The 23,020-nt window shown below is 37.2% G+C and overlaps 1 protein-coding gene across 2 annotated transcripts; it reads left to right on the forward strand.

Annotated features, from left to right (window-relative positions):
* Rnf138 (ring finger protein 138) lies at window positions 1-22,784 on the forward strand. Of its 2 annotated transcripts, XM_028774831.1 has the most exons (8): window positions 1-37; window positions 449-643; window positions 7,416-7,581; window positions 9,085-9,200; window positions 13,416-13,472; window positions 15,930-16,041; window positions 18,938-19,045; window positions 20,652-22,784. In XM_028774831.1, the coding sequence occupies exons 2-8, from the start codon at window positions 534-536 to the stop codon at window positions 20,718-20,720; spliced, it is 738 nt and encodes a 245-aa protein (XP_028630664.1). In that variant the 5' UTR covers window positions 1-37; window positions 449-533; the 3' UTR covers window positions 20,721-22,784. The 2 variants fall into 2 exon arrangements, with proteins under 2 accessions (XP_028630664.1, XP_028630665.1); XM_028774832.1 differs by lacking the exon at window positions 18,938-19,045.
* Window positions 22,785-23,020: the final 236 nt, after the last annotated feature.

Genomic DNA, 23,020 nt, shown 5'->3' on the forward strand with positions numbered 1-23,020 from the left:
CGGAGCGTCGGGCGCGGCGGGGCTCAAGGCATCTGAGGTGAGGTCGGCTGGCTGAGTGGAAGAGACCGAGGGGCGGGCCAGGGAAGGGCGTGGGAAGCCCGAAAGCGCCTGTGAGAGCAGAAATGGACTGGCTCGCCCTAGCCGGACCGTATGAGCGGTGGAGCCTAGACGCTGGGGGGCGGGGCCAGCGGCTCCTTGGCGGCCGGGAGGGGAGGGGCTTCAGCGCGCGCCTTCGATAGAAGCTGCGGCGTAACCAATCACTGCGTCTTCTACCTCACCTCCCCCTAAGCCCCGCCTTCACGCCGGGTCCCCCGCGGAGAATGGGCGGGACCTGCTCGTGCTGCTGCCTTGTCTCTGTGTTCCGCCCCGCCCCCGAGTCCCGCCCCCTGCCTGACGCAGGCCGCTTCCTGAGCGAGCCGCTTCCTGACACGATTCCCTCCCCCCTCAGGGCTCTCTCCCGGCGTCGGGCTCTGGGCCGCCACCGCCACCTCGGCTCCTGCCGGCGCAGTCGCCTCTCCCGCCCACCCCTCGCCATGTCCGAGGATCTGTCGGCGGCCACGTCCTACACGGAAGATGATTTCTACTGCCCTGTCTGTCAGGAGGTGCTCAAGACGCCGGTGCGGACCGCGGCCTGTCAGCACGTGTGAGTAGACGCCCCTTCCCTCGTGCGGCACACCGGCCCGCGGCCCGCCGGAGCCCGTGCCCCACACCGCCCGGCCTTGTCCCGGTCGCCTGCTTTCCGCGCCCGGGGGCGGTGTTCGGGCCTCTCGGTGGCGTCTCTTGTCGTCCTCGCCAGGCCTGAGGGGAATCACAGAGAACGTGGAGCCTTTTTTGTTTCTTAGCAACCCTTGTGGAGGCCGGGGCGTTGAGTGCCCGGCCTGGGCCCCGCAGAGGTGTGTGGGCCCGCTAGGCTACCTGCCGTGTGTTTTCCCGGCTTTTCTTGGTTTTTTAGACCCTAGCCCTGTCTATGCGAGAACCACCCTCCCCGCCCCCTATCTAGCCCGTGAACGTTCCCTCAACCCCATCCTTGAGCATATTTAAAAATTCAGTGATAAAACGGTCTAAAATGAGGTAGCTTCCTCTCCCACTCCGAACTGGCAGGATTTCCGGGGCTTGAGATAGCTCCCTTTGTGCTATCATTATGTTTATTATTGCTGGGTTTTAACAAGAATGGAGGCAAGATACCGTTAGAGGAGGTGTTCTGCTCTAGGGATGAGGTAGATAGAACACAAAGGCGCTGGGCTGGGCAAGGTGACTTGAGATAGGTTTTACTTGGTATAGGAAGAAATTCAGTCATGTTCTATACAACCAGTGTCAGTGGGAGTTGGACGCAGACCTTGAGAAGGTATACTACGCGTCTGGCAAACCTGGTTAATGATCAGAGCCCATGAGGAACTTTTTTTTTTTTTTTAATGTGTGTGACAAGGTCTCATGTAGCTCTGACTGGTTTCAACTCACAGTGATCCACCTGCCTCTGGGATTGAAGGCATGAGCTATCAAGCTAGGCTCCCCTGAGGAACTTTTTATAATAAAGATAACCCATTCCTAAGCGCCATTCCAAACTTAGAAATGAATTTTTGGCAGGTGGGGCCTGAAGTTTTGTGTTTTCGAACAGCTGAGAAGAATTCAAGTGATCCTTCTTGCACTTTTTTTTTTTTTTTTTTGGTGGTGGTGGTGGTTTTGTTTTTTCAAGACAGCATTTCTTTGTGTGCCTTGGGTAGCCTAGAACTAGCTCTGTAGACCAGGCTGGCCTAGGAGTAAAGGCCTGCACTGCTGTCCCTCCCACTGGCCCCAGACATATATTTTTTTAAGTGATGGGGCTCTAATTTTTCAAGGTATAGGTAGAAGCCAGGTTAGGTGGTGCTTGGGAGCCTCAGACAGAAAGATTTCGACTTTGAGGCTAGCCTGGTTATCTAGTGATTTTAGGTTGATAGAATTTTGTTGCCTTAATCAAAGGTGTAATTTTTTTGACAATTTTTTTGTTTGTTTGTTTTTCGAGACGGTTTCTCTGTATAGCCCTGGCTGTTCTGGAACTCACTCTGTAGACCAGGCTGGCCTTGAACTCAGAAATCCACCTGCCTCTGCCTCCCGAGAGCTGGGATTAAAGGCATGCGCCGCTGCCGCCGCCGCCACCACTGCCCGGCTCCGGCTCGCATCACACTTTTTTTTTAATAGTTTCCTTTGACTAGCTTTCTTTCTAGACTTCCACCTGCCACTTCTTTATCTCAGTATTTAGCAGACAAAAAAACCTTGAGCAAACCAGAATAAAAAATAAACATAAGAAACCAAACTACAAAAATCAGAAAATATAATATGTAAGAGAATGGATAAAAAAGTGCCCAAAGCAATATCATTCAAAAAAAAATCTATAGGAGTACCATTGAACTCTTTTATGTTGACCATCTACTTCTGGGCATGGGTTAATTTTTTACTGTTCTTCAATCTTCACTAATTCTATGGTTCTCATGTGAGTTAGCTTTTAATGATGAAATAGATAAATTAGTTTTGCTTAACAGAAAAGATTAAAGAAGACTGAGGAAATGGCTCTGAGGTTAAGAGCAATTGCTGTTCTTTCCCAGGACTTGAGTTCAGTTTCTACCACCCAGATCAGGCAGACAACTATTAACTCTAATTTCAGGGAGTCCAACATCTTTGCCCTCTGCAGTATTTGGGCTCATATCCATATCCATACACACAGACACATTTAAAATTGTAAAAAAATCTCTACAAAAAAGATTAATGACAGCCTGACATTCCTTTATTTGGTGCTGATGAGGTGAGCAGAAGCTACAGTAGCTGCTATTGATATGCATGGTAAATTGTTTATGTACCGAATCAGTTCAGATATTTGAGGTCACTGATCTCATAAACTCCATTGTCATTTTTAGCTCCCTCAAAATTCTGTGCATAAAATTCTGTTATATTTCTCTTGTATATTTAAGATGAGGGACTATAATTTGGCTTGACTTCAAGTGATGATATTTTAACTTAGTGTGGACTTTCTTCAGATTAACTTAGTGGACTTTGATATGAACAGAATAGCTCTCTACCTTCACTTTTCCTACAGTTGCTTTGTAGTTCTTGCTGAACAGTGAATTTGAAAAAAAAAGAGGAAAAGTTTTATGTATATGGGAAAGTAGGTAATGTTGGAATGTGGTCTAGATTGACTGGATTGAATGGGGTGTAGAAATTGATTTGTTTTTATAACTAGAATTTAAAATACTCTATTTACTATGTCTTTTTTTCTCACAGAATTGTAAACAAGTTTATATTTTTCTGTAATAATCAGGTTGTGAGTTTGAGGTGGGGCTTACAATTGAGCTTAGTGTCTTAAAGTATGGACATACTCCAGTCTACCAAATTAATTACTTTTTTCTCCTTTATTGAAAATGGATTTTCCCCACCTCAGGTAATATATCCTTATTATAGTTTCTCTCTTTCTCTAATACTCAGTTCCTTCTACCTCCCAACACATCCAGATCCATTTACTTTTCTTCTCACTAGAAAACAGGTGCTGCGCTTGGTGGAGCACTAAGGAGTCAGAGACAGGTGGATAGCTGAGTTCAAGGGCAGCCTGATCTACAGAGTGAGTTCCAAGGATAGCCAGGACTATACAGGGAAAGCCTGTTTTGAAAAACAAAACAAAGCAGGCTTCTAAATGATAATAAAGAAAAGTAATAAATAATAAAACTAACATCAGAATTGGACAAAGCAAACATCTAGAAGGAAAAGAATACCAATTTATGCTAGACAGTGGTGGCCCACACCTGTAATCCCAGCACTCAGGAAGGAGGCAGAGGCAGGTGGATATCATGAGTCTGAGGCCAGCCTGGTCTACAGAGTAAGTTCCAGGACAGCTAAGGCTACACAGAGAAACTCTGTCTCCAAAAAAAAAAAAGGAAAAAGAAAAGGAAAAAAAATAGCAAATTATTTTCTGATTCATAGAGAACATTAAGGATTTGGGTCACTGGGGATCTTGTAGACACTAAAAATAAGTTCTCATGGCCATTTCAATGGCAGGAAGGAGCAAAATCATCATTGCAATTACTTTACCAAAAATATAAATGTCCCTTTAGTCACTATTTATTTCTTCAAATAGGAATTGTCTAAGGCTTTCTATTTAGCACAAGGAGTACTCAGTTTACTTTCTTAGGTGATGATTGATGTCTAGTGGAGAAAACCAATAAATGAGTATTAACTGATATTTACAAGATTTTGGGTGGAAAATTTTATGTTGGTACTAGTACAAGCAAGTATCTGAAATCAGTTTAGGAATATAAACATAAAATGCTGATTTCCTTGATGAAATCACTGATCTGAATTTGTATTTTGGGCATGGTGGTATATATACCTTCATAAGTGGTAAGGAGGAGTGTAGAAGCCAAAGAATATGTGTAGTGGAACTGGAGTTTACATATATTGGTAGGCACTTACAAGGCAAAGCTATTGAATGTTTTCCTAGAAATCAGAGACCTATCTATTTTGGCAGGGGAGCATCATGGTGAGGTTTCTTTCACTTTTAGGAAGTTTATATTAGTGTCAAGTTTCAGGTTGTTAGTTGAGACTAGTAATGTTGACATGTCAGGGAAGAAAATTATTAGAACCTTAAACTAATAGTGATAATGCAGAGAAGAGACCTCTGACAGTTTAAGGATTTTGTATAAGATTTGATGACTGCATATCCAGTAGTTACATGTGTATACTGCATATAGATTTGGAATAAATGGAGGTAAATTTGTTTTGTGTGTGTATTCATTAAGGAAAGTATGTTTTCATTAACTGAAAGCAAGAAGAGAAGAGGTCTTAGACCCAAGAGCTGGCAAATACTTATATAACTAGAAGTAGAGAGAGCTGTACCCTGAGAAGTAGACAAGATAGGAAGAAAACCAGGCAAGACAAAAACAAGCAAAGCAACAATAAAAAGTCCAAACCACAGCAGTGACCTTAAGAGTAATCAAATATAATGCTTTTAAAAATAAGTAAAAACAAAGTGAGGGATGAGGGTATTAGTGCTAAAGTGTTTGCCTAGCATGCACAAGGGTCTGGGTTCAGTCCCCAGCACTGAAAAACAAAGTAGGCCTTGGGTGGAACAGGCCTGGATCTGGGAAGACAGAGAAAGGATAGTAGAAATTTTAAGGCTAGGCTATTGCAACAAAGATCTACCTCAAAACACCGAAATAAACTGGGGATATAGCCCAGTATTTAACATAGTTATCTAGCCTATGTGAATTCTGTTAACCCCTCTCCCCCAAGATTATTAAAGTTGAGGCAGGCATAGTGGTACATCTATAAAAACAGCACTTGGAAGGTTAGATAGGAGGACTGCTATGAATTTGGAGCCAGCATGGGCTACGTAGTAATACTGTTTCTATATATGAAGCAAGTATCCAAAAAACATTTCAGGAGAAAATAGAGTGGGTATTGTTAAGGTTTATTTCTCTTACTTTACTTTGTTATCTTAAAAATCTCAGCCTTTTTAAATTTTTGTTGTTTTGATAATATTTTGACAAAAAGCAACAGGGAAAAAGGGTTTTAGTTGATTTACAACTGCAATCTTTTATTTTGGAGACATCAAGGCAGGAATTCAAAGGATTGCATCCACAGTCAAAGAGACATAATAAATGCACGGAACCTTGCTTGCTCCTCAGCTAGCTGATTATATATAAATTTGCTTGCCAGTTGTTTAGTTTAGTTCAGGGCTACAAACCAGGGAATGTTGCTGTCCGAAATGGTCTGGGTCTTCCTGCATCAGTAACTATCAAGACAATCCTGAAATATACCTACAGATCCAACCAACCTAATCTAGGCAATACTTCAATTGACTTTTTCTACCCAGGTGATTTTGTGTTGTGACAGGTGGTTTGTAAAATATCAAGTAATATTTGTATACTGCTAGAGGTAAGTTCTAATCCAAATGAAAATTTACATTTAGTAACAATTCTGGAAAACATTAGTTTCCTTCCTTTGAGACCCAGTTTTATATAGCCAAGGCTGGTCTTGAACTCCTTATATGACTGAGGCCGTGAATTCTGATTTTCCTGCTCTGAGATGATAAGCACATGTACCAAATTACCAGGCTTTTCTATTTTTGAGATGAAGTTTGAGCTATGTAGCTCTAGCTTATTGGGAACTCACTTTGATTTTTTTAAAAATTTATTTGTTGACAGTTCAATACATACAATAATTTTGTACATTTTCATCTTCAATTACCCTCTCTCATTTCCCTCAAGTCCCTCCAAATCTCTTACCAACAAATTCCCCTTCTATATCTACTGTTCTGAAGTTGTAGGTTCTTTTGATAAGTTGGAATAGTTTAGTAATTTTTTGGTGTGCACCTTTTCCTTCTCTTCCTATCAGGCTTTCTTTTGAAATAAGTTCTGCTTAGCAGATTTATCTAGTCTAGTAAAAGGGAGATAATAAGTTTATATCTGAAGAGGCATGCTTGTGGTTTAAACACTTGTGTTTTTTTTCCTATTTATTGATTTATTTATTATATGTAAGTACATTGTAGCTGTCTTCAGACACCCCATAAGAGGGCATCAGATATCATTGCAGATGGTTGTGAGCCACCATGTGGTTGCTGGGATTTGAACTCATGACCTCTGGAAGAGCAGTCAGTGCTCTTAACCACTGAGCCATCTCACCAGCCCATGCTTGTGGTTTAGAAGGAACAGTAAGATTGGAAATAAAATATATTTATTTATTGGGTGTTTTCCATTTGAATCAGGATCTCTCTCTCTCTCTCTCTCTCTCTCTCTCTCTCTCTCTCTCTCTCTGTGTGTGTGTGTGTGTGTGTGTGTGTTTCTGGCTGTCCATGAGTTTACAGATATCCTTCTGCCTCACCCTCTTGAAGACTGGGATTAAAGGTGTGTGCTCCACCTGTCTTTGTTTTATAGTTTTCAAACACAAATGTAGCTGGGTGTGGTGACACATACCTGTGGTTCTTGGTACTCAGGAAGTTAAAGTTGGATTGCTATGTTTGAGCCTAAGCTTGAGCCTCGGTGTAAGACCCCTTCTTAAAAAAACAAAACTGTAAAGTGGACATGTATAGTTTCATTTTGTTATTGTCTAATCCAGTTATTAGTCTTTTTTTTTTTTATTTTTTTTTTGGCTTTTTCGAGACAGGGTTTCTCTGTGTAGCCCTGGCTGTCCTGGAACTCACTCTGTACACCAGGCTAGCCTCGCTCTCTCGAACTCAGAAATCCACCTTCCTCTGCCTCCCAAGTTCTGGGATTAAAGGTGTGTGCCACCACCTCCTGGCAGCTGTATCAGTTATTAGTCTTATTGCCAGAAAAAAACATAACTTTTAAAACTGAGCTGTACATTTTGAATAGCTTGACTACCTATCCATAATCACTTGTTTGTGTTTCATAATTTTTTTCCTGTAATTAATATGTCACAAATGTTTGGCTTAGTTTCTGTAGAAAATGTTTCCTGACTGCAATGAGAGAAAGTGGAATACACTGTCCCTTATGTCGTGGAAGTGTGACTAGAAGAGAAAGAGCATGTCCAGAACGGGCCTTAGATCTTGAAAATATCATGAGGAGGTTTTCTGGTAGCTGCAGATGCTGTTCAAAAAAGGTAGGGTTATATTATGCAATTGTTTTATTTTCCTGGTGAACATGGCTTTGAAAAGAAAGACATTTCCAGGGTATTATGTTATACACCTATAGTCTTTTCTCAGGAGGGTTGCAAGTTTACAGCTAGCTTGGGCTACAAATTGAAAGTCTCAAAAACAAAATAAACAAGATGTTATTTCGGTTGAGAATTATGTAGAGAAGACCAGAAAGTTTTACATATCAAAAACCTTGATGAATTTAGAGTTTTATTTTATCTTTAAGATTAAAATTTTATTTTTTTAATAAGCTCACAGAGATCTATATACAAAGTCTTTTTTAAAAAAGGTCTACCTAACTCTCAAATGTTAATAATTTAATCAAATAGATTTATGTACTGAAAGAAGTCTCTGGCTGCCCATTTATGTATTTAAGAAATCATGGAATACTTCACAGAAGACTGGTTTTAAGTTTTACGCACATGGGATAATCAGGTGTTGATAACATTGTCTATTTTGGATTTTATTCTACTTGAAGAAGACTAAGTGGGTGAAGAGTGGTTAGACCTTGACTATATCTTTTTGTCTATTAATTATTTACCCAAGTCAGATCTGCATTCTCTCTCTTTGAAGAAGATGTTGAACTGAAAAGGAAGTGAAATGAAGCTGAAAACATAGTGGGATTCTGGTTTCACGTCTCAGAAAAAAAAATGTTCCCAACCTTAACATGGGAACATCATTTTTTTTTTCCTATTTGTAATAGTTAAAGATGTGGTGGCGCACACCTTTAATCCCAGCTCTTGGGAGGCAGAGGCAGGCGGATTTCTGAGTTCGAGGCCAGCCTGGTCTACAGAGTGAGTTCCAGGACAACCAGAGCTACACAGAGAAACCCTGTCTCGAAAAACAAAACAAACAAACAAACAAAAAAATAGTTAAAGACATGCCTAGCACCATGAGGCAGCCTCTTAATACTTATTCTTTTGCATTTGGTTTTCTGAGTGAGGGTGTCAGTTAGCCCATATGGGTGTTGACCTCATAATATAACCGAGGATGACCTTGGACAACTGACTGTTTTGTTTCCACTTCCCAAACGCTGAGACTATAAACATTCACCTCTGTTGCCTGCCTTTTTCTCTTTTGTATTATCATTTCAAAAGTAAAATTACTTATTAGCCCTCTCACCCTCCAAAAGAGTTAATGGAATCTGTATTTTGTGGATCTGATGAACAACAATGTTTTACCTATAATTACTTTTTTTGTTTTTTGGTTTTTTTTTTGAAGACAAGATTCCCTTTGTAGCCCTTGCTGATCTGATTGTGTAGACCAGATTGGTTTTGACGTCTAAGAGAACTGCTTTCCAAGTGTTGTGGTTAAAGTTGTGTGCCACCCTACCTGATACTCATTTTTCATAGGAAACTTTTGGACTTAAATATTTAGTTATCTATCTTTATCTTTTTTCCTATTATTGACAGTATCTTAAATTTTTTATATTCTGTTTTAAAAATTATATTTTAACCAATAATTTACAGATTAAATTCTATCGCATGAGACATCATTACAAATCTTGTAAGAAGTATCAGGATGAATATGGTGTTTCTTCTGTCATTCCAAACTTTAAGATTTCTCAAGATTCAGTAAGGAGCAGGTAAGCAGCATTTATTCTAAAAGCAAATTTTTAATAATTGAAATGAGAATTGCTTAGGGAATTGTATGGTGTGTGTGTGTTTTAACAAATCACACTTAGTATCCTAACTAGAATTTGTCTTCAAAATTTATTAGATATATATAATATTGTATCTTGGAGACCATCTTCATGATATACCTAAGCTTATCTTACCAAGAGCCTTTCTTGGAACAAAAATTATAACTGAGAGTTGAAGACTTAACTGATTTTCTGATGAAAGAATTTGGAAATTAGGAAAAATCAGTTTAAATAATATTTAAATATTGGGATTTTTTTTATTGTTCTCTAAGGAACAGGCTTAGTATTTGAAGGTAATTCTGTTAATAACATTTTAGTTCTTTTCTTAGCTACAATCGTTTAAAGCTTTTTGTGTCTTTTCTCAAATATTCTATTACTGCTGCTGCTACTTTTTCTTCTTACTATTATTTTGAGACTGGGTATAATGTATCCAAAGATGGTCTTGAACTTATTACATAGCCCATGACAGTTTTGAACTCCCGATTCTCTTGGGCAATCCCAAATCTGGCACCAGTGTGTGAGTGTGTGGCTTTTTTTTTTTAATTTTTAAAGAGATTTTTTTTAATTGTTACACCATTTATTACATTTATGTGTGTGTGTGTTTGTGCACTGTTGTGTACGTTTAAAGGTCAGAGGATAACTTGGAGGAGTTAGTTTTCTTCTTCCATATGGATCCTAGTGATTAAATTAAGGCCATCAGCCCCCCCCCCCCTTTTTTAATGAATAAAACAAGGTGCTGGGCTGGACTATATCATGCTGGTCTGGAACTCAGACCAGCCTGGCCTTAGAGAGCTGGCATCAGAGACTCAAGAGTCAATCTGTTGGTGCTGGGATATACCATCACTCCCAGTGATCATCAGGCTTAGTAACAAGTGCTAATACCTGCTGAGCAATCTTCGGGCTCTTCTGTGAGCATCCTTTAAAATTCAGTTTAGATACCTAATTTTTATCAGCAGATCAGTGAAATGTTAACTAATATGAAGTAGAAGTACTTTGATAATTTGTTCTTCTTGTACACCCAGGTACAATATTGAATAGTAACAGAAGCTCAGTAAATACTGTTAAAGCAAATAATAATAATACGATGTATAGCCATTAATCCAGATCAAGAAATAGAGCAGGTTCCTGTGAGCTATGTCCCATATGAACTTCCATATTCCTATAACCACTGTTCTTTCATTTGGATGCTTAATCTCTTGTTTTTCTTTATATTTTGTCATCCTCACATGTATTACTAAATGTTTGCTTCATTTAGAAAATTAACAAGCTTGTGTACAAGTGTGAGCAAACACAGTTGCTTCAGTTTTATAGTAGTTTGTGGAAATCAGTGTGCTAAGATGAACAAATAAAATTTTAATTTCAGTACTTGATCCATACTGCTAATATTTATACTTTAACCACCACCCTTAAGCACACTGGCTAGCCATTTAGTTGTCCTTTTGTATTTGGCTATTTTGCTAACTACTTAGTTGAAATCTCCAATAAATTATTTAGGAATGTTTTCACTATTCTGCAGAACTCTTCAGGTTCTCATTTTACTTGATTTACTATCAGTAGATGAAGTTGTCATTTCCACTCAGTGATTTTTTTTTTTTTTTAACTGAATTCCTCTGCCGGGCGGTGGTGGTGCATGCCTTTAATCCCAGCACTTGGGAGGCAGAGACAGGCAGATTTCTGAGTTCGAGAGTTCGAGGCTAGCCTGGTCTACAGAGTGAGTTCCAGGACAGCCAGGGCTACACAGAGAAACCCTGTCTCGAAAAACCAAAAATAAAAAATAAAAAACAAAAAACTGAATTCCTGTGGATTCTTTCATCCCTGTTCGTTTACTTAGTGTATTTCTGCTGTATTATAAGTATACATCTATTTAGCATTTTTTGCCCGATTTTTCTTAATATGGGGTGTTTTGTAATGTTTTGTTAGCTTTATTCAACACTGTATCTCAGGCTCTCAGCAAAGTTCCTAGAGTGTATTCCATATACAGTCATTGCTTATTGGGCAATATTATATTGTTTTGACTTTTTGATACTCAGTTTCACTGTGTAGCCCTGGCTGATGTGGCCTTGATATGTAGACTATCCTGACCTCAAACTTTGTGATGCCTTTGCTGCTGAACTACTGGAATTACAGATCTACACCATCATACCCTGTACTACTTGTTAAGTGACAATTCCCTACCCTATCCCTCGGAGACAGACCCTGCTGCTCATTTGGCTCCTTAGATTCATTTGGTCAGACAGTGTTTAGTCTTTTTTTTTTTTTTTTTTTTTTGGTTTTTCGAGACAGGGTTTCTCTGTGTAGCCCTGGCTGTCCTGGAACTCACTCTGTACACCAGGCTAGCCTCGATCTCTCGAACTCAGAAATCTGCCTGCCTCTGCCTCCCAAGTGCTGGGATTAAAAGCGTGCACCACCACCGCCTGGCAGAGGAATTCGTTTTTTTTTTTTTTTTTAAACCCCAAAAAAACTGGTGAGCTGGCTTCTGAATATGAGATTATAGGAATCATGGTGCCGGGCAAGAGAAAGGTTTTTTGTTTTTGTTGGTGTTGCTTCAGGGGTTGGGAAGGCATGTCTTGCTCTTCAGAGGACCTGCTCTTAGCACCCACACTAGGTGGGACTCATAACCATCCATAACTCCAGCTTGGATCGATGGGGAGGGGGGAGGATGTCTCTGGCCTCTGAGACCACCTGCACTGTGACACACATCATACAATGATATCTTTAAAAAGAAGCCGGGCAGTGGTGGCACACCCCTTTAATCCCAGCACTTGGGAGGCAGAGGCAGGTGGATTTCTGACTTCGAGGCCAGCCTGGTCTACAGAGTGAGTTCCAGGACAGCCAGGGCTACACAGAGAAACCCTGTCTCGAAAAACCAAAAAAAAAAAAAAAAAAGAAACAAAGAAAGAAAGGTGTTCTCCCGTGGTAGAAGTAGGCTAGTGAACTGGAAAAGAAGTCCCAAAGCCTGCAAAGTGTTTTTATAATATTGACAGTATCAAATTCTGTGACATGTTCATTGTTGGTTACAATTTCTGAATGCAGTGCCTCTTGCCACTGGCTTTCTGGCATATCTTGTAAGTACATATGTCAGGATAGTCTATATGAGAAAAGTGTGCTAATGAAGCCTAGTCTCTTCATTTTAAGGAATAATCAGCATTTTAAAAGTTCATATATTTTGTGAAATCTCAACTTTGGAAGCCACAATCTTCTACTATATCCTAGGTACATGGCAAAAGTTCACAAATATTTTACTTCAACCCCAGGGTTTAAGAATTTAACAAGGAGAGATGGCTTAGTAGTTAAGAGCACTGGCTGTGCTTCCACAGGACCTAGGTTTGAATCTTAGTACCTACAGGAGGGATCACAACCATTTGTAACTTCAGAAACGGTGGATTCCACACCCTTTCTTGGTCTCTACACTACATGCATGCACTGCATAAACTTACATGCATGCAAAACACCCACACACATTTATTTAAACATTAGCAAGGTCCAAGTATAGGATAAAGCAGAATCAGGAGTACTATACTTCTAGACCCTATCTTAGCCCTCATTTCCCCCATCACCCCCAAAAGAACATCACTGAGGAAAACGATTACATAAAATTCTGTGTTTTCTAGTTTACACTTTTATACCTGAATATTGTAGAAGTTTGTGTTTTTGTGGAGTTTTTGTTGAGTTTGAGATAAGGTCTTACTATGAGGTAGTGGCTGGCCTGGAATTCTCTGTAGTCTAGGCTGGCCTCAAACCTATGACTTTCCTGCCTCAGCCTCCTCTGTAATGTATTAAAAAAAAAATGAATGAATAGGAATTCAAACAGTCTTACTTGATTTGAAAAGCAGTGCCATGAATATTTAGTATTTTATGACTACTTGAAGTTTAGATTTTTTTTTTAAAGTATGGATGTTTTTCCTGCATGTGTACCCAGATGTGTGTCTGATGTCTGTAGAGACCAAAAGGTATCATATCCTCAAACTGGAGGTAAATATGGTTGTATGCTGGTAACTGAACCTGGGTCCTCTGCAAGAGCAGCAGATGTTCTTAAGTGCTGAGCTGTTTTCAGCCCTTGAAGTTCTGGCTGGTCATTTTTATTAAGCAGCTCACATTAATGACCTTGATGTGCTTTATTATGTGGGGTATTAATTATTTCTCCCTGTGCTTCTTAAGTAATAGGAATGAAACATCTGCATCTGATAACACAGAAACTTATCAAGAGGATACAAGGTAAAATTTTAAAAATTCTACTTCAGTAAGTAATATTGTTGAATAATATAGAAGATGATTATTATTTGTAGTGGTTAAGAATTTAACTCAGGATTGAGCATGCGTTATACATTGAGCATTCATTATGCTGTTGAGCTATAACCCTGAATCCTCATAATAGATTTCTCTGAGACAGGGTACCTCTTAGGCTGGCCTTAAATTCATGATACCCTTGCCTAAGTCTTCAGAGTGCTTGGAGTTTTAGGCCTGTAGGTTATAACAATAGATTAGTTATTAGACTTTTATTTAAACATTTAAAAAAAATGTATTGTGTGATGTGTGTGTGTGTGTGTGTAATAAACACATATAGAGATCTAGAAGATAGCTTGCAGGAATTGGTTTTCTTTTTCCACCATGTTGGTCCTAGTGACTGAACTCAGGTGGCAAATGTCTTTAGCTGCTGAGCTACTTCTGTAGCCCAGGTACCGTATTTTTAAAACAAACATTTATTCAATTAAAACACTAACTGTAGTGCTAAAAGTTAATGCTTCAGAAATAAAACAAGGCTTAAATAATTGCTGCTTTCAAGAACATAAGAATGAATCTGTTTTCTTGGTAAGATTTCTTCCATTTGTGATTCAGGCAAAAGTGTCAATATTGAACTGTCCTTTGCTTGACATTTAGCGGTATTAAATCCAGTGGTGCTTGATTCTTAGATCTTGTTTTAGGGTTTCTATTGTTACGATAAAACACCCATGACGAATGCAACTTAAAGAAGATAGAGTTTATTTGGGGCTTGTATTTCTAGAGGATTAGAGCCTGAGGTGGTGTAATGAGGCCTGGCTATTGGCAGCTGGAACAGCTCTCGTCTTCATCCACAGGAGGAAGCAGAAAGAAAGTGCACTGTCAATCTTTTGATACTCAAACTCTGCCCAATGACACACTCTCAACAAGGCAGCACTTACAAATCCTTTCCAAACAGTACTAACAAATGGGGACCAAGTATTCAAACATGTGAGCCTTTGGGAGCAGTTGTTATTTAAACCACTACATTCTTGCTATCAGTGTCTTTACTTTTTTCCTTTTCCTTTTCCTTTTGCTTTTTTTTTTTTTTTTTTTGGGTGAATTTTGTTTTAGGTTGTTAATCTGAAGTAGATCAAAGTTAGAATTCGATAGAAATCCTTTTTAAACTATATTATTTTGTGTGCTTTGGGGAGGGGAGTAAAGCACATTCCACTATGCATTTGATCAAGTCAGATAACTTACTTGTCCCTTATTCAGCCTTCTCAATGGTCCATGGAGTCTGTAAAGTTGTTTTTTTTTTTTTAAAGAATTATTTTTTTAAAGATCTATCTATCTGTCTATCCAGATATCTATCTAGATGTCTTTCTGTGTATGTTCAGTGTTAATGCCTGCACACAGAAGAGGGTATCAGATCTCATTACAGATGGTTGTGAACTACCATGTGGGTGCTAAGAATTGAACTCAGTACCTCTGGAAGAGCAGCCAGTGCTCTTAACCATCATCTACCTAGCCCCTGTAATCTTTACATAGGTGCTTTCTGAAATGTTATAGTACAGTTAGAAACTTGAATGGGCACCAGTGACTTGGCATCACATGAATGATTATAACTAAATTTGGATTTAACTTCTTAAACATGGTCCTGTATTTTGTTTGTAATTGTTTGTTTGGAGATAGGTTTCATTAGGTAGGTGAGGCTGATCTTAAACTCATGATCATGCTGCTTCATATTGCAGGGACTTTTGTGGGACCTTAATAAAGACATGGAGACATCTGTATAGTAGAAGTAAGCCTGTTGACCACTTTGCTGGGGTAGTTCTTCAGCTAGCCTGTCTAAACTTAATCTGGCTTGCCACTGTTTCTCTGCCATGTAGCCTGCTCTCTTTGCTCTGCCTTCCTGCTCTCTGTCTGTCTCCTAGCATGCTCCTTCCGCCACAGCACCAGCCACCAGTTCTTTATTATGCAAAAACCACACCTCTTACTCTCTTGTTAGCTTTGGAGGTGACCTTTCCTAGGGCAGCTTGCCTTTCTTTTTCGCTCAGGTGAAGAAGCAACAAATATTTATATTTCCTGCACCACCCACCAACTATTAGCAATTGAGAACGCAGGGGGGTGGGGGGGGTGGGGGGAAACACTGTTGTAGCCTGTTGATACAATGTCTGGGTTATCTCAACAGCTTCAGCCTCTGAATACTGATAGGCACAGACTATCATACCTAGCTTTTTCCCTCTCTTAGTGCTAGGGGGAAAAATGGACTGAAATGAAAAATACTAGTACTGTATAAAGTGAGACTGTAAGAGAGATTCTACTCTGAATCACTTGTTGAATAATTTGTAACTGACTTTAAAAACACAACAGTGAGTTTTAAACAACAATGGGTCAAAAAACAGAAATGACTTTTTTTTTTTAATGTGATGGTTTTGAATTTTAATATATCTCATTTGAATTGCTTTTTAGTTCTTCTGGGCATCCCACCTTTAAGTGTCCCTTATGTCAAGAGTCAAATTTCACCAGACAACGTTTATTGGATCACTGTAATAGTAACCACCTATTTCAGATAGTTCCTGTGGTGAGTATTCAAAAGATTCTTTAAAGCATGTGGTTCCATGTATTTCTCTTTATGTATGCAGAGGGGAAGGTTCTTTATATAAATTTGTATTTAAATGATGAACATGGTAGATTTTTGCTAATAGTTGATTATAATGCAAGAATCCGATTCAAAATTTGATTACCTCATGTAATCAAGATAATTATTGTAAGGTAATGTAGACTAGTCTAGGAAAGAATGAAAAGTGATAGTCATTGCTATGTTGTGGCAGAACCAATTCTGTTGGGTACTTTATTCTGCTGGATGCAGAAGACTGGATCCATTCATGAGAGAATCTGCTGCAGAAGATAATGTATGTATGTATGTATAAGTATAAAAAAGCTGGGATGGTCAGGGTAGCACATGCATTTAATCCCAGCACTGGGACGAGGTAGTTGGCACCAGCCTGATCTCCAGATAGTTCCAGGTCAGCCAGAGCTACACATTGAGACTTTGTCTCAAAAATCAAAGTGTAGATTAAAACCAGTAGATAGTTTTAATTGTATCTTTGAAGAAACTTTTATATGAATGTATAAGGCAAGAAGTCAGAGTTTTTATTTTGATGCATACTTGTCTTTTTTATGTCATTTTTTTAGGGTAGATTTATGTAGATTGCAGGGTTATAACATCATGGTCCCTGAAGAACTCATTTTGAGCATGTATTTTATAGATAGTGATTTTTAACTCTAGACAGTGGAAGAGGAGATATTAAGCTGGAAATTTTCTTTTATTTCCTTTTCCTTGCACTTGCCCCAGAAGCATCCTATTGTTAAAATACATCTTCAGCCTCACCCCCTTTAAAGATTTATTTATTATGTATACAGTATGCATAGATGCCTGCAGGCCAGAAGAAAGCACCAGAGATATGTGGTTATAAGCCACCATATGGTTGCTGGGAATTGAACTCAGGCCCTCTGGAGGAGCAGCCAGCATTCTTTTTTTCCTCTTTTTCTTTTTTTATGGTTAATAATCTTATTTTATTTATTCACTTTACATCCCACTTACTGCCCTCCTCTCCCTGGTGTTACCTCTTCCCAATCCTTCCCCCATCTACCCCCTCCTCTTCTCTGAGAGAGTTTCTCCCTACCTTGCAGTCAGTGCTCTTAACCTCTGACCAACTCTCCAGTCCCCCTTTTCCAGCTCTTTAAATTTTTTTTTCTGATAAATATTTGTGATGAAGTCTAACTTAGTTGCCCAAGCAGACCTTGAAGTTATTCTTCCTGCCTCAGCCTCAGGAGGAAGTGGTTCTATATATTTCTCTACATGTATACAGAGAAAAGTTGTTGATTAAAATTTGGATTTAAGTTATTCATACAGTATATTTTTGTTAATGATTGATGACAAAATGAGACATTAAATTTTTATTACCTCACATAAAGGGATTTTCTTCATTAATATTGTGAGGTAAAGGTAATGTAGACCAGTCTACAATAGGACTAGGGGCTACAGGTTTGTGCAACAACAACCAGCTTCTTCAAAAATAAGAAGTAAAATGTATTAATAACATTATAAGCCACTTCTCTTTTTAGTGAATATACTAGAAAAATGTGTGAAAAAAATTCCCAGATAACTTTTTTTTTCAATTACTGCAACCATTCATTAGGATGGAAGGGGTTAAATAAGTATATTATCAAGAAGTATGTGGGAAGTCTTCATTTTTAAGACACCATGCTTAGTTTTATATTGAATTATGTAATTTGCAATATACATTCTGTATATATTTTTTTCTGCCTAACATTCTGTGTATTGTCATCTTTGGTTAGAATCCAGTTATTAAAGTTTCTTTTTATGTCATTTTAAGTCTGTCATCTAGTCACTTTTAAAATGTACTTCATTAAAACTTTGAGTATATAGTTTAAACTTTATAGTTTGCTCCATTTTTTACATATAAATGAAATCAAGCTAGTTATAATTCTTTAATGGTTACTAATTAGATCAAATAATATATGTTATACATATGGTAGGTAGTTAAAAACTCATTACATTGATGTTAGTATAGGTTGCATATGATGTTTTTTAGTCATATAACTATAGAGATTTAAGTGATAGAATGTCCATGTTCTCTCTTATTAGTGTCATTTATCTATGGTATTTTGCTTGGGAAATGATGTAGTCATGGGATTTGGCTTTTAGAAATGATTGTAAGAAGCACATGGTGGCACATGTCTGAACTCCCAGGGCTTGGAATCACAAGTCCAAGGTCAGCCTGGGTTATATATATAGTGAGACTCTGTATCAATCTCTGTATACCATCCAGTGCTTTTTGATTTCAGTCATACCTTAGAGACATTGTAGATTTGAGTACAGATCACAGTATTAAAGTAATTATTGGTGAGGGCCAGGCGTGGTGGTGAATGCCTTTAATCTCAGCACGTGGAAGGCAGAGGCAGAAGGATCTCAGTGAGTTTGAGCCAGCTTGGTCTAGATAGCAAGCTCCTAGGATAGCTGGAACTACATGAAAGACCCTGTCTCAAAAAGCCAAAAAATAAAGAATTGATGTGAATTTAACTATACCTTTTTTTGAGTTTTTAGTGAATATCCATGTTAAAATTAGACTGTATATACTGTGTCTGTTAAGTATGCAGTAGTATTATGTTTAAAGTATATATATATATTATCGGAGTCAAATGCTTCATTGCTAACTAGTGTTAATGGTTATTTGAGCTATTGGAACAATGGTGTCAAATAGACACACTGGGTAGATACAGATTTTCAATTTTTAAAGAAATATGATATCTGCAAAATGCAGCAAACAGAAGCACAGTAAAGTATACCTGATGTTTTCAGTAACATGAGCTTGTATTTAATGCTCTCAATAATTATATAATGTTTCATTATTTTTGTTATTTTTTTATTTAAAACAATCTGTTTCTCATAGACATGTCCTATTTGTGTGTCTCTTCCTTGGGGAGATCCTAGCCAGATTACTAGAAATTTCGTTAGTCATCTAAATCAAAGACATCAGTTTGATTATGGAGAATTTGTGGTAAGTGAGTTCTTCAAGATTAAGAAAGTTTATTTAACTCTTTCAATCTGGATTTGAATTTTCAGGCAAGTTGTGGAGTCAGACTACTTGGTTGGATAAAGAGCAAGTTGCTATATTTTTAGTAGTAACATTGTTAAGCTTTGTGCAAGTTCTGAGAATTGAATTAATTGTTTATACTACAGAGATAATTACTGAAAAAATAAACCCCTTAATGCAAAATGAAGGTTTGAGCAAAAATTATTTAGAATTAAGAGAAATTATACCTCATTGAAAAGTAAAATTGGTATAACCTGTGTGGGAAGATGTGTTTCAAATACAGAGTAAAATACAGTAAGCACATGAGGCACAATTACAAACCAAACCAAAGAAACCCATCAAAACCCAGGTTGTCCACTTAGGAAGGACAACAAGGGCCCTCAGATCAAAATGGGCCAGTTTCTTCTTTTCATATTCATGATAATTTTCCCTTTATTAAAATTGTAAAATTATACTTTATTTGGCTATGTGTAGTTAAGGTCTTATTTAATACATGATTAATTCCAGTAAAAGATAACTGATGCTTGTTTTCCTGTTCAGGTAAACACAGGCATGCATAATTTTTGTTTTTATGGAATTTGCAGTTTTAGTCTACTACTTTGGAATAATTTAAATGTTCGTAAAATTTACATGTGCTGCTTAGTGATTTTTAGGAAGTAATTGTATTTTACTATTATTAAGTTTCCATTTTAAGAGCAGTATCTGGGGGGCTATATTTAGAAGAGCAAAATAGTTTTTTTCAACCATATTTTAATCTAATTTTTTTGTCTTACCTTGCTATAGAAAATGGTATTTCAGTTGTCAAGTCAAAGTCTTGATATCTTTTAAAGCTAACCCATGTGACATAAAATTGACAGCAAAATAATGTTTTTTTAAAGATAAGGTTTTTGTTGTTGCTGTTGTTTTGCCTGGTGGGTTTGTTTTGGTGCTGAGGATTAGACTCAGGGACTCAGTACATTCTAAACAGCCATTCTACACTGAGTACTTGGTACTAAACACCAAGTCCTAAAGAATCACTTTATAATTTAAAGCTGTGTTCCATGCTTAGTTCCATGCTGTGGTTAAGAAGCTGTTATTCAACTGTTAATTCATTAAATGTTTATTTTTCTTAAAATTACTTTTCCTTCAAATAGAAATGTTTTGTAGAAGTGATATATATTTACCATATTATTAGTTTTAATTAAGTATAATTTTGGGTAGTTTAAAGTATCCTCTGCTGAGCAGAATAGTTATTAGTTATTACTAAATAATAATAGCTGAACTTATAATTTTTAAAATTCATGTATTGAAACCTTATTTTTTGTTACATTAATTTTTGAGATGGGGTCCCATTATGTCCATGCTGGTTTCAAATTGCTGGGCTCAAGGTGTCCTCCTGCCTCAGGTTCCTGAGTGGCTGAGAATATGGCATATACCATGGTGTTCAGTCTTACATTTTAAAGCATACTGTACATAAACTCCCTTGTATGCAAATGTATATGAAGATGTGTAATACATTAGATAAAATTGAATAGTTGATGATTTTCTTGTTGAAATGTTACCTTTTTTTTTTTTTTTTTTTTTTATAAAGAATCTTCAGCTAGATGAGGAAACCCAATATCAAACTGCTGTGGAAGAGTCTTTTCAAGTAAACATGTGATGTGTATAGACATCTCTGCCTCCTTGCAACCTACAAGTGCCATCTTTAAGGAGAAGACATGAAGTCACCGTTTTCAGTAATTTGCTGTGCATATTAATAAAAATAATAATTCAGTCTACTGTATTAGGCTTTTAATTGAAAATTAAGGGTGGGCCACCCTAATTCCATTCTCTAGACAGTTACGGTAACAGCATGGAAAGGGTTGTATTTCATTTGTGTGGCAAAAAGGGAATCTCTGTTGTCTTTTTTTTTTTCCTTGTATTACATATTCTGAATGTTTCATTAAGTTGTTTTTGATATTTGATACAGTTCCTTCTATTTAGTACAGAGATAACAGCAAATTCTGAACGGTGTGATTCCTATAACTAATAAACCTGAGCCATTTGTCAGAACTGCAGATTGGAAACTTGAAGTGCTAAGTGGGATAATCCAAAGGGATTTTTAAAAAGTATATAGATTCTAGCTGAGGAATTCAACAATAAGAAAATTGTATTTATATATTGTTTAGTATTTTTGAGGACTAGTGAGCTTTCTTTAATAGTTTTTACTTTGAAAGTGTATTGTACAAATGTTTCTTCTTTTGCTATTAGAAGAACCTATCAAGAGAAGAGAAAAAGTTTTCATTGGTGGTTAGTTTGTTATTTCAATCTAGGTTGAGTAATTTGTAAGCCTAAATGTGTTATCCAACAGTTCTTTGTAGTCAGTATTTCTCACTAGCTGATGAAACTTTTTAGCCAGTGAATGATACATTCAATTAGTTTTTTAAAAATCCAAAGTTGCAAATGTATGTGGATATGTACATAGACTTTTGCATGTATATATACACATATATATCTTTGCCTAGAGTTTGTCAGGTTATGTATAGAATTTCTATTAAAGAGTTTTAATAATGGACAAGCAATATAGGATTGAAGTATTTATCTCATTCGTTTAAATTTTTGTATGTTACCAAGTTTTTAAAACAGTAAGCCAAATACTACGTGGTACAGTTGGCTGTTATTACACCTGAAAAATGTGCTAAATGGTGCTTACTTGTTGTGTTTGAAAATGATGCATAGCTCCTGTGTCGTGAGAAATTTTACCAGCTACTGTTTCACTACATTTTAGTCAAGACAAAGTTTGTTCATAATCTTTGGTATAAAGTATTGTAGAGAAGGCCAACTCATAGAGTAAAGGGTGAAGGGGAAATTCTGACATTCCACGCTAACATAACACTGTTATGTTTTCTTTAAAATAACTAAATGCAAAAGAAAATCTCTGAAGTAGTTTGCTGCTAATATATACATATATTGTAAAAAAGGTATATTTTGATTTTCTTAATACCCTTGTTGTCTTTTCTACAATGAACATTTTTTAACTTGATTTAATAAAAATGTTAATTTTGGATGTGCAGTTTTGTAAAAACCTTTTTCAGTTAAACAGTAATGACTATTTATGTTCAGTAATACAGACTCAGATGAAGCCATACATCTTAATGCCTTTTTTCTGTTTCTTGAGCGTGATGTTTACTGTGTTCTCTAGCACTGTTGACATACAAGAGTGTAATTCTAGGAACTCTTTAAAAGGAGACTTCTATCCACAGTTCTCCAGTTTAAAGCAATAACTTGGGCACTTTTAAAGTTTTATTTAGCCAGTGTGTTTCTAAATCATCCTGGGCTGTACAAACTTAAAGGGAAGCTTATATTAGAGATCATTTTGGAGACCTGTTTTGAAGTCTTATGGATGAGTTAAATATTAATATATCAATAGCTTTTTCATGAGAATTATCTTTTTTTTGCATTAGTAACTTCTTGAGTATGAAGAAAAACTTTTAAATTCTTCTTTTGTCAGTGGATTAAGAACAAAGATTGACTTTATAATTCATGTGTGGAAAACCCTCAGTAGTCTTGTTTAGTAGCTATCAGGCTAAAGGAGAGGAGCTGTGGCAATATGCTGACACATCAGTTTCACAGTACAGTGAGGAAAGCCACTTTTCTCCTTCAACTTAGTTTAGTTTATGTCCAGAAATATGGTGTTAATTGAGATGTATTGCTTTATTTTTCAATTAAAAATGGTTTTCTCCTACTTGTGTGTCTTAATAAAATTTGTCCTTAGACAAACAGTCTTGTAAGACCCTGCCAAACATGTAGGAGATTTTCCATTATTTTCACTTGAAAAAGTTGTCAGGCTGTTAAGTGCTGATATTATTACTATACATTGGGTTGAGATTTTATATACATTGAGTATAAGATTTTGTTTTTTTTTTTTTTATATTTCCAGTGTTAAACATCTGCATAAAACCATTTCATAAGCTGGGTGGT

Source organism: Grammomys surdaster, unplaced genomic scaffold, assembly GCF_004785775.1.
Source record: "Grammomys surdaster isolate TR1022 unplaced genomic scaffold, NIH_TR_1.0 243, whole genome shotgun sequence".
NCBI classification, from domain to species: Eukaryota; Metazoa; Chordata; class Mammalia; order Rodentia; family Muridae; genus Grammomys; species Grammomys surdaster.

Excerpts from the sequence above, each read along its gene's own strand:
- Rnf138 (XM_028774831.1), top strand. The coding sequence starts at position 534 with ATGTCCGAGGATCTGTCGGCGGCCACGTCCTACACGGAAGATGATTTC. Across the intron at positions 644-7,415 it reads ACCGCGGCCTGTCAGCACGT|TTTCTGTAGAAAATGTTTCC; the intron begins GTGAGTAGACGC and ends TGTTTGGCTTAG. Across the intron at positions 13,473-15,929 it reads ACTTATCAAGAGGATACAAG|TTCTTCTGGGCATCCCACCT; the intron begins GTAAAATTTTAA and ends ATTGCTTTTTAG.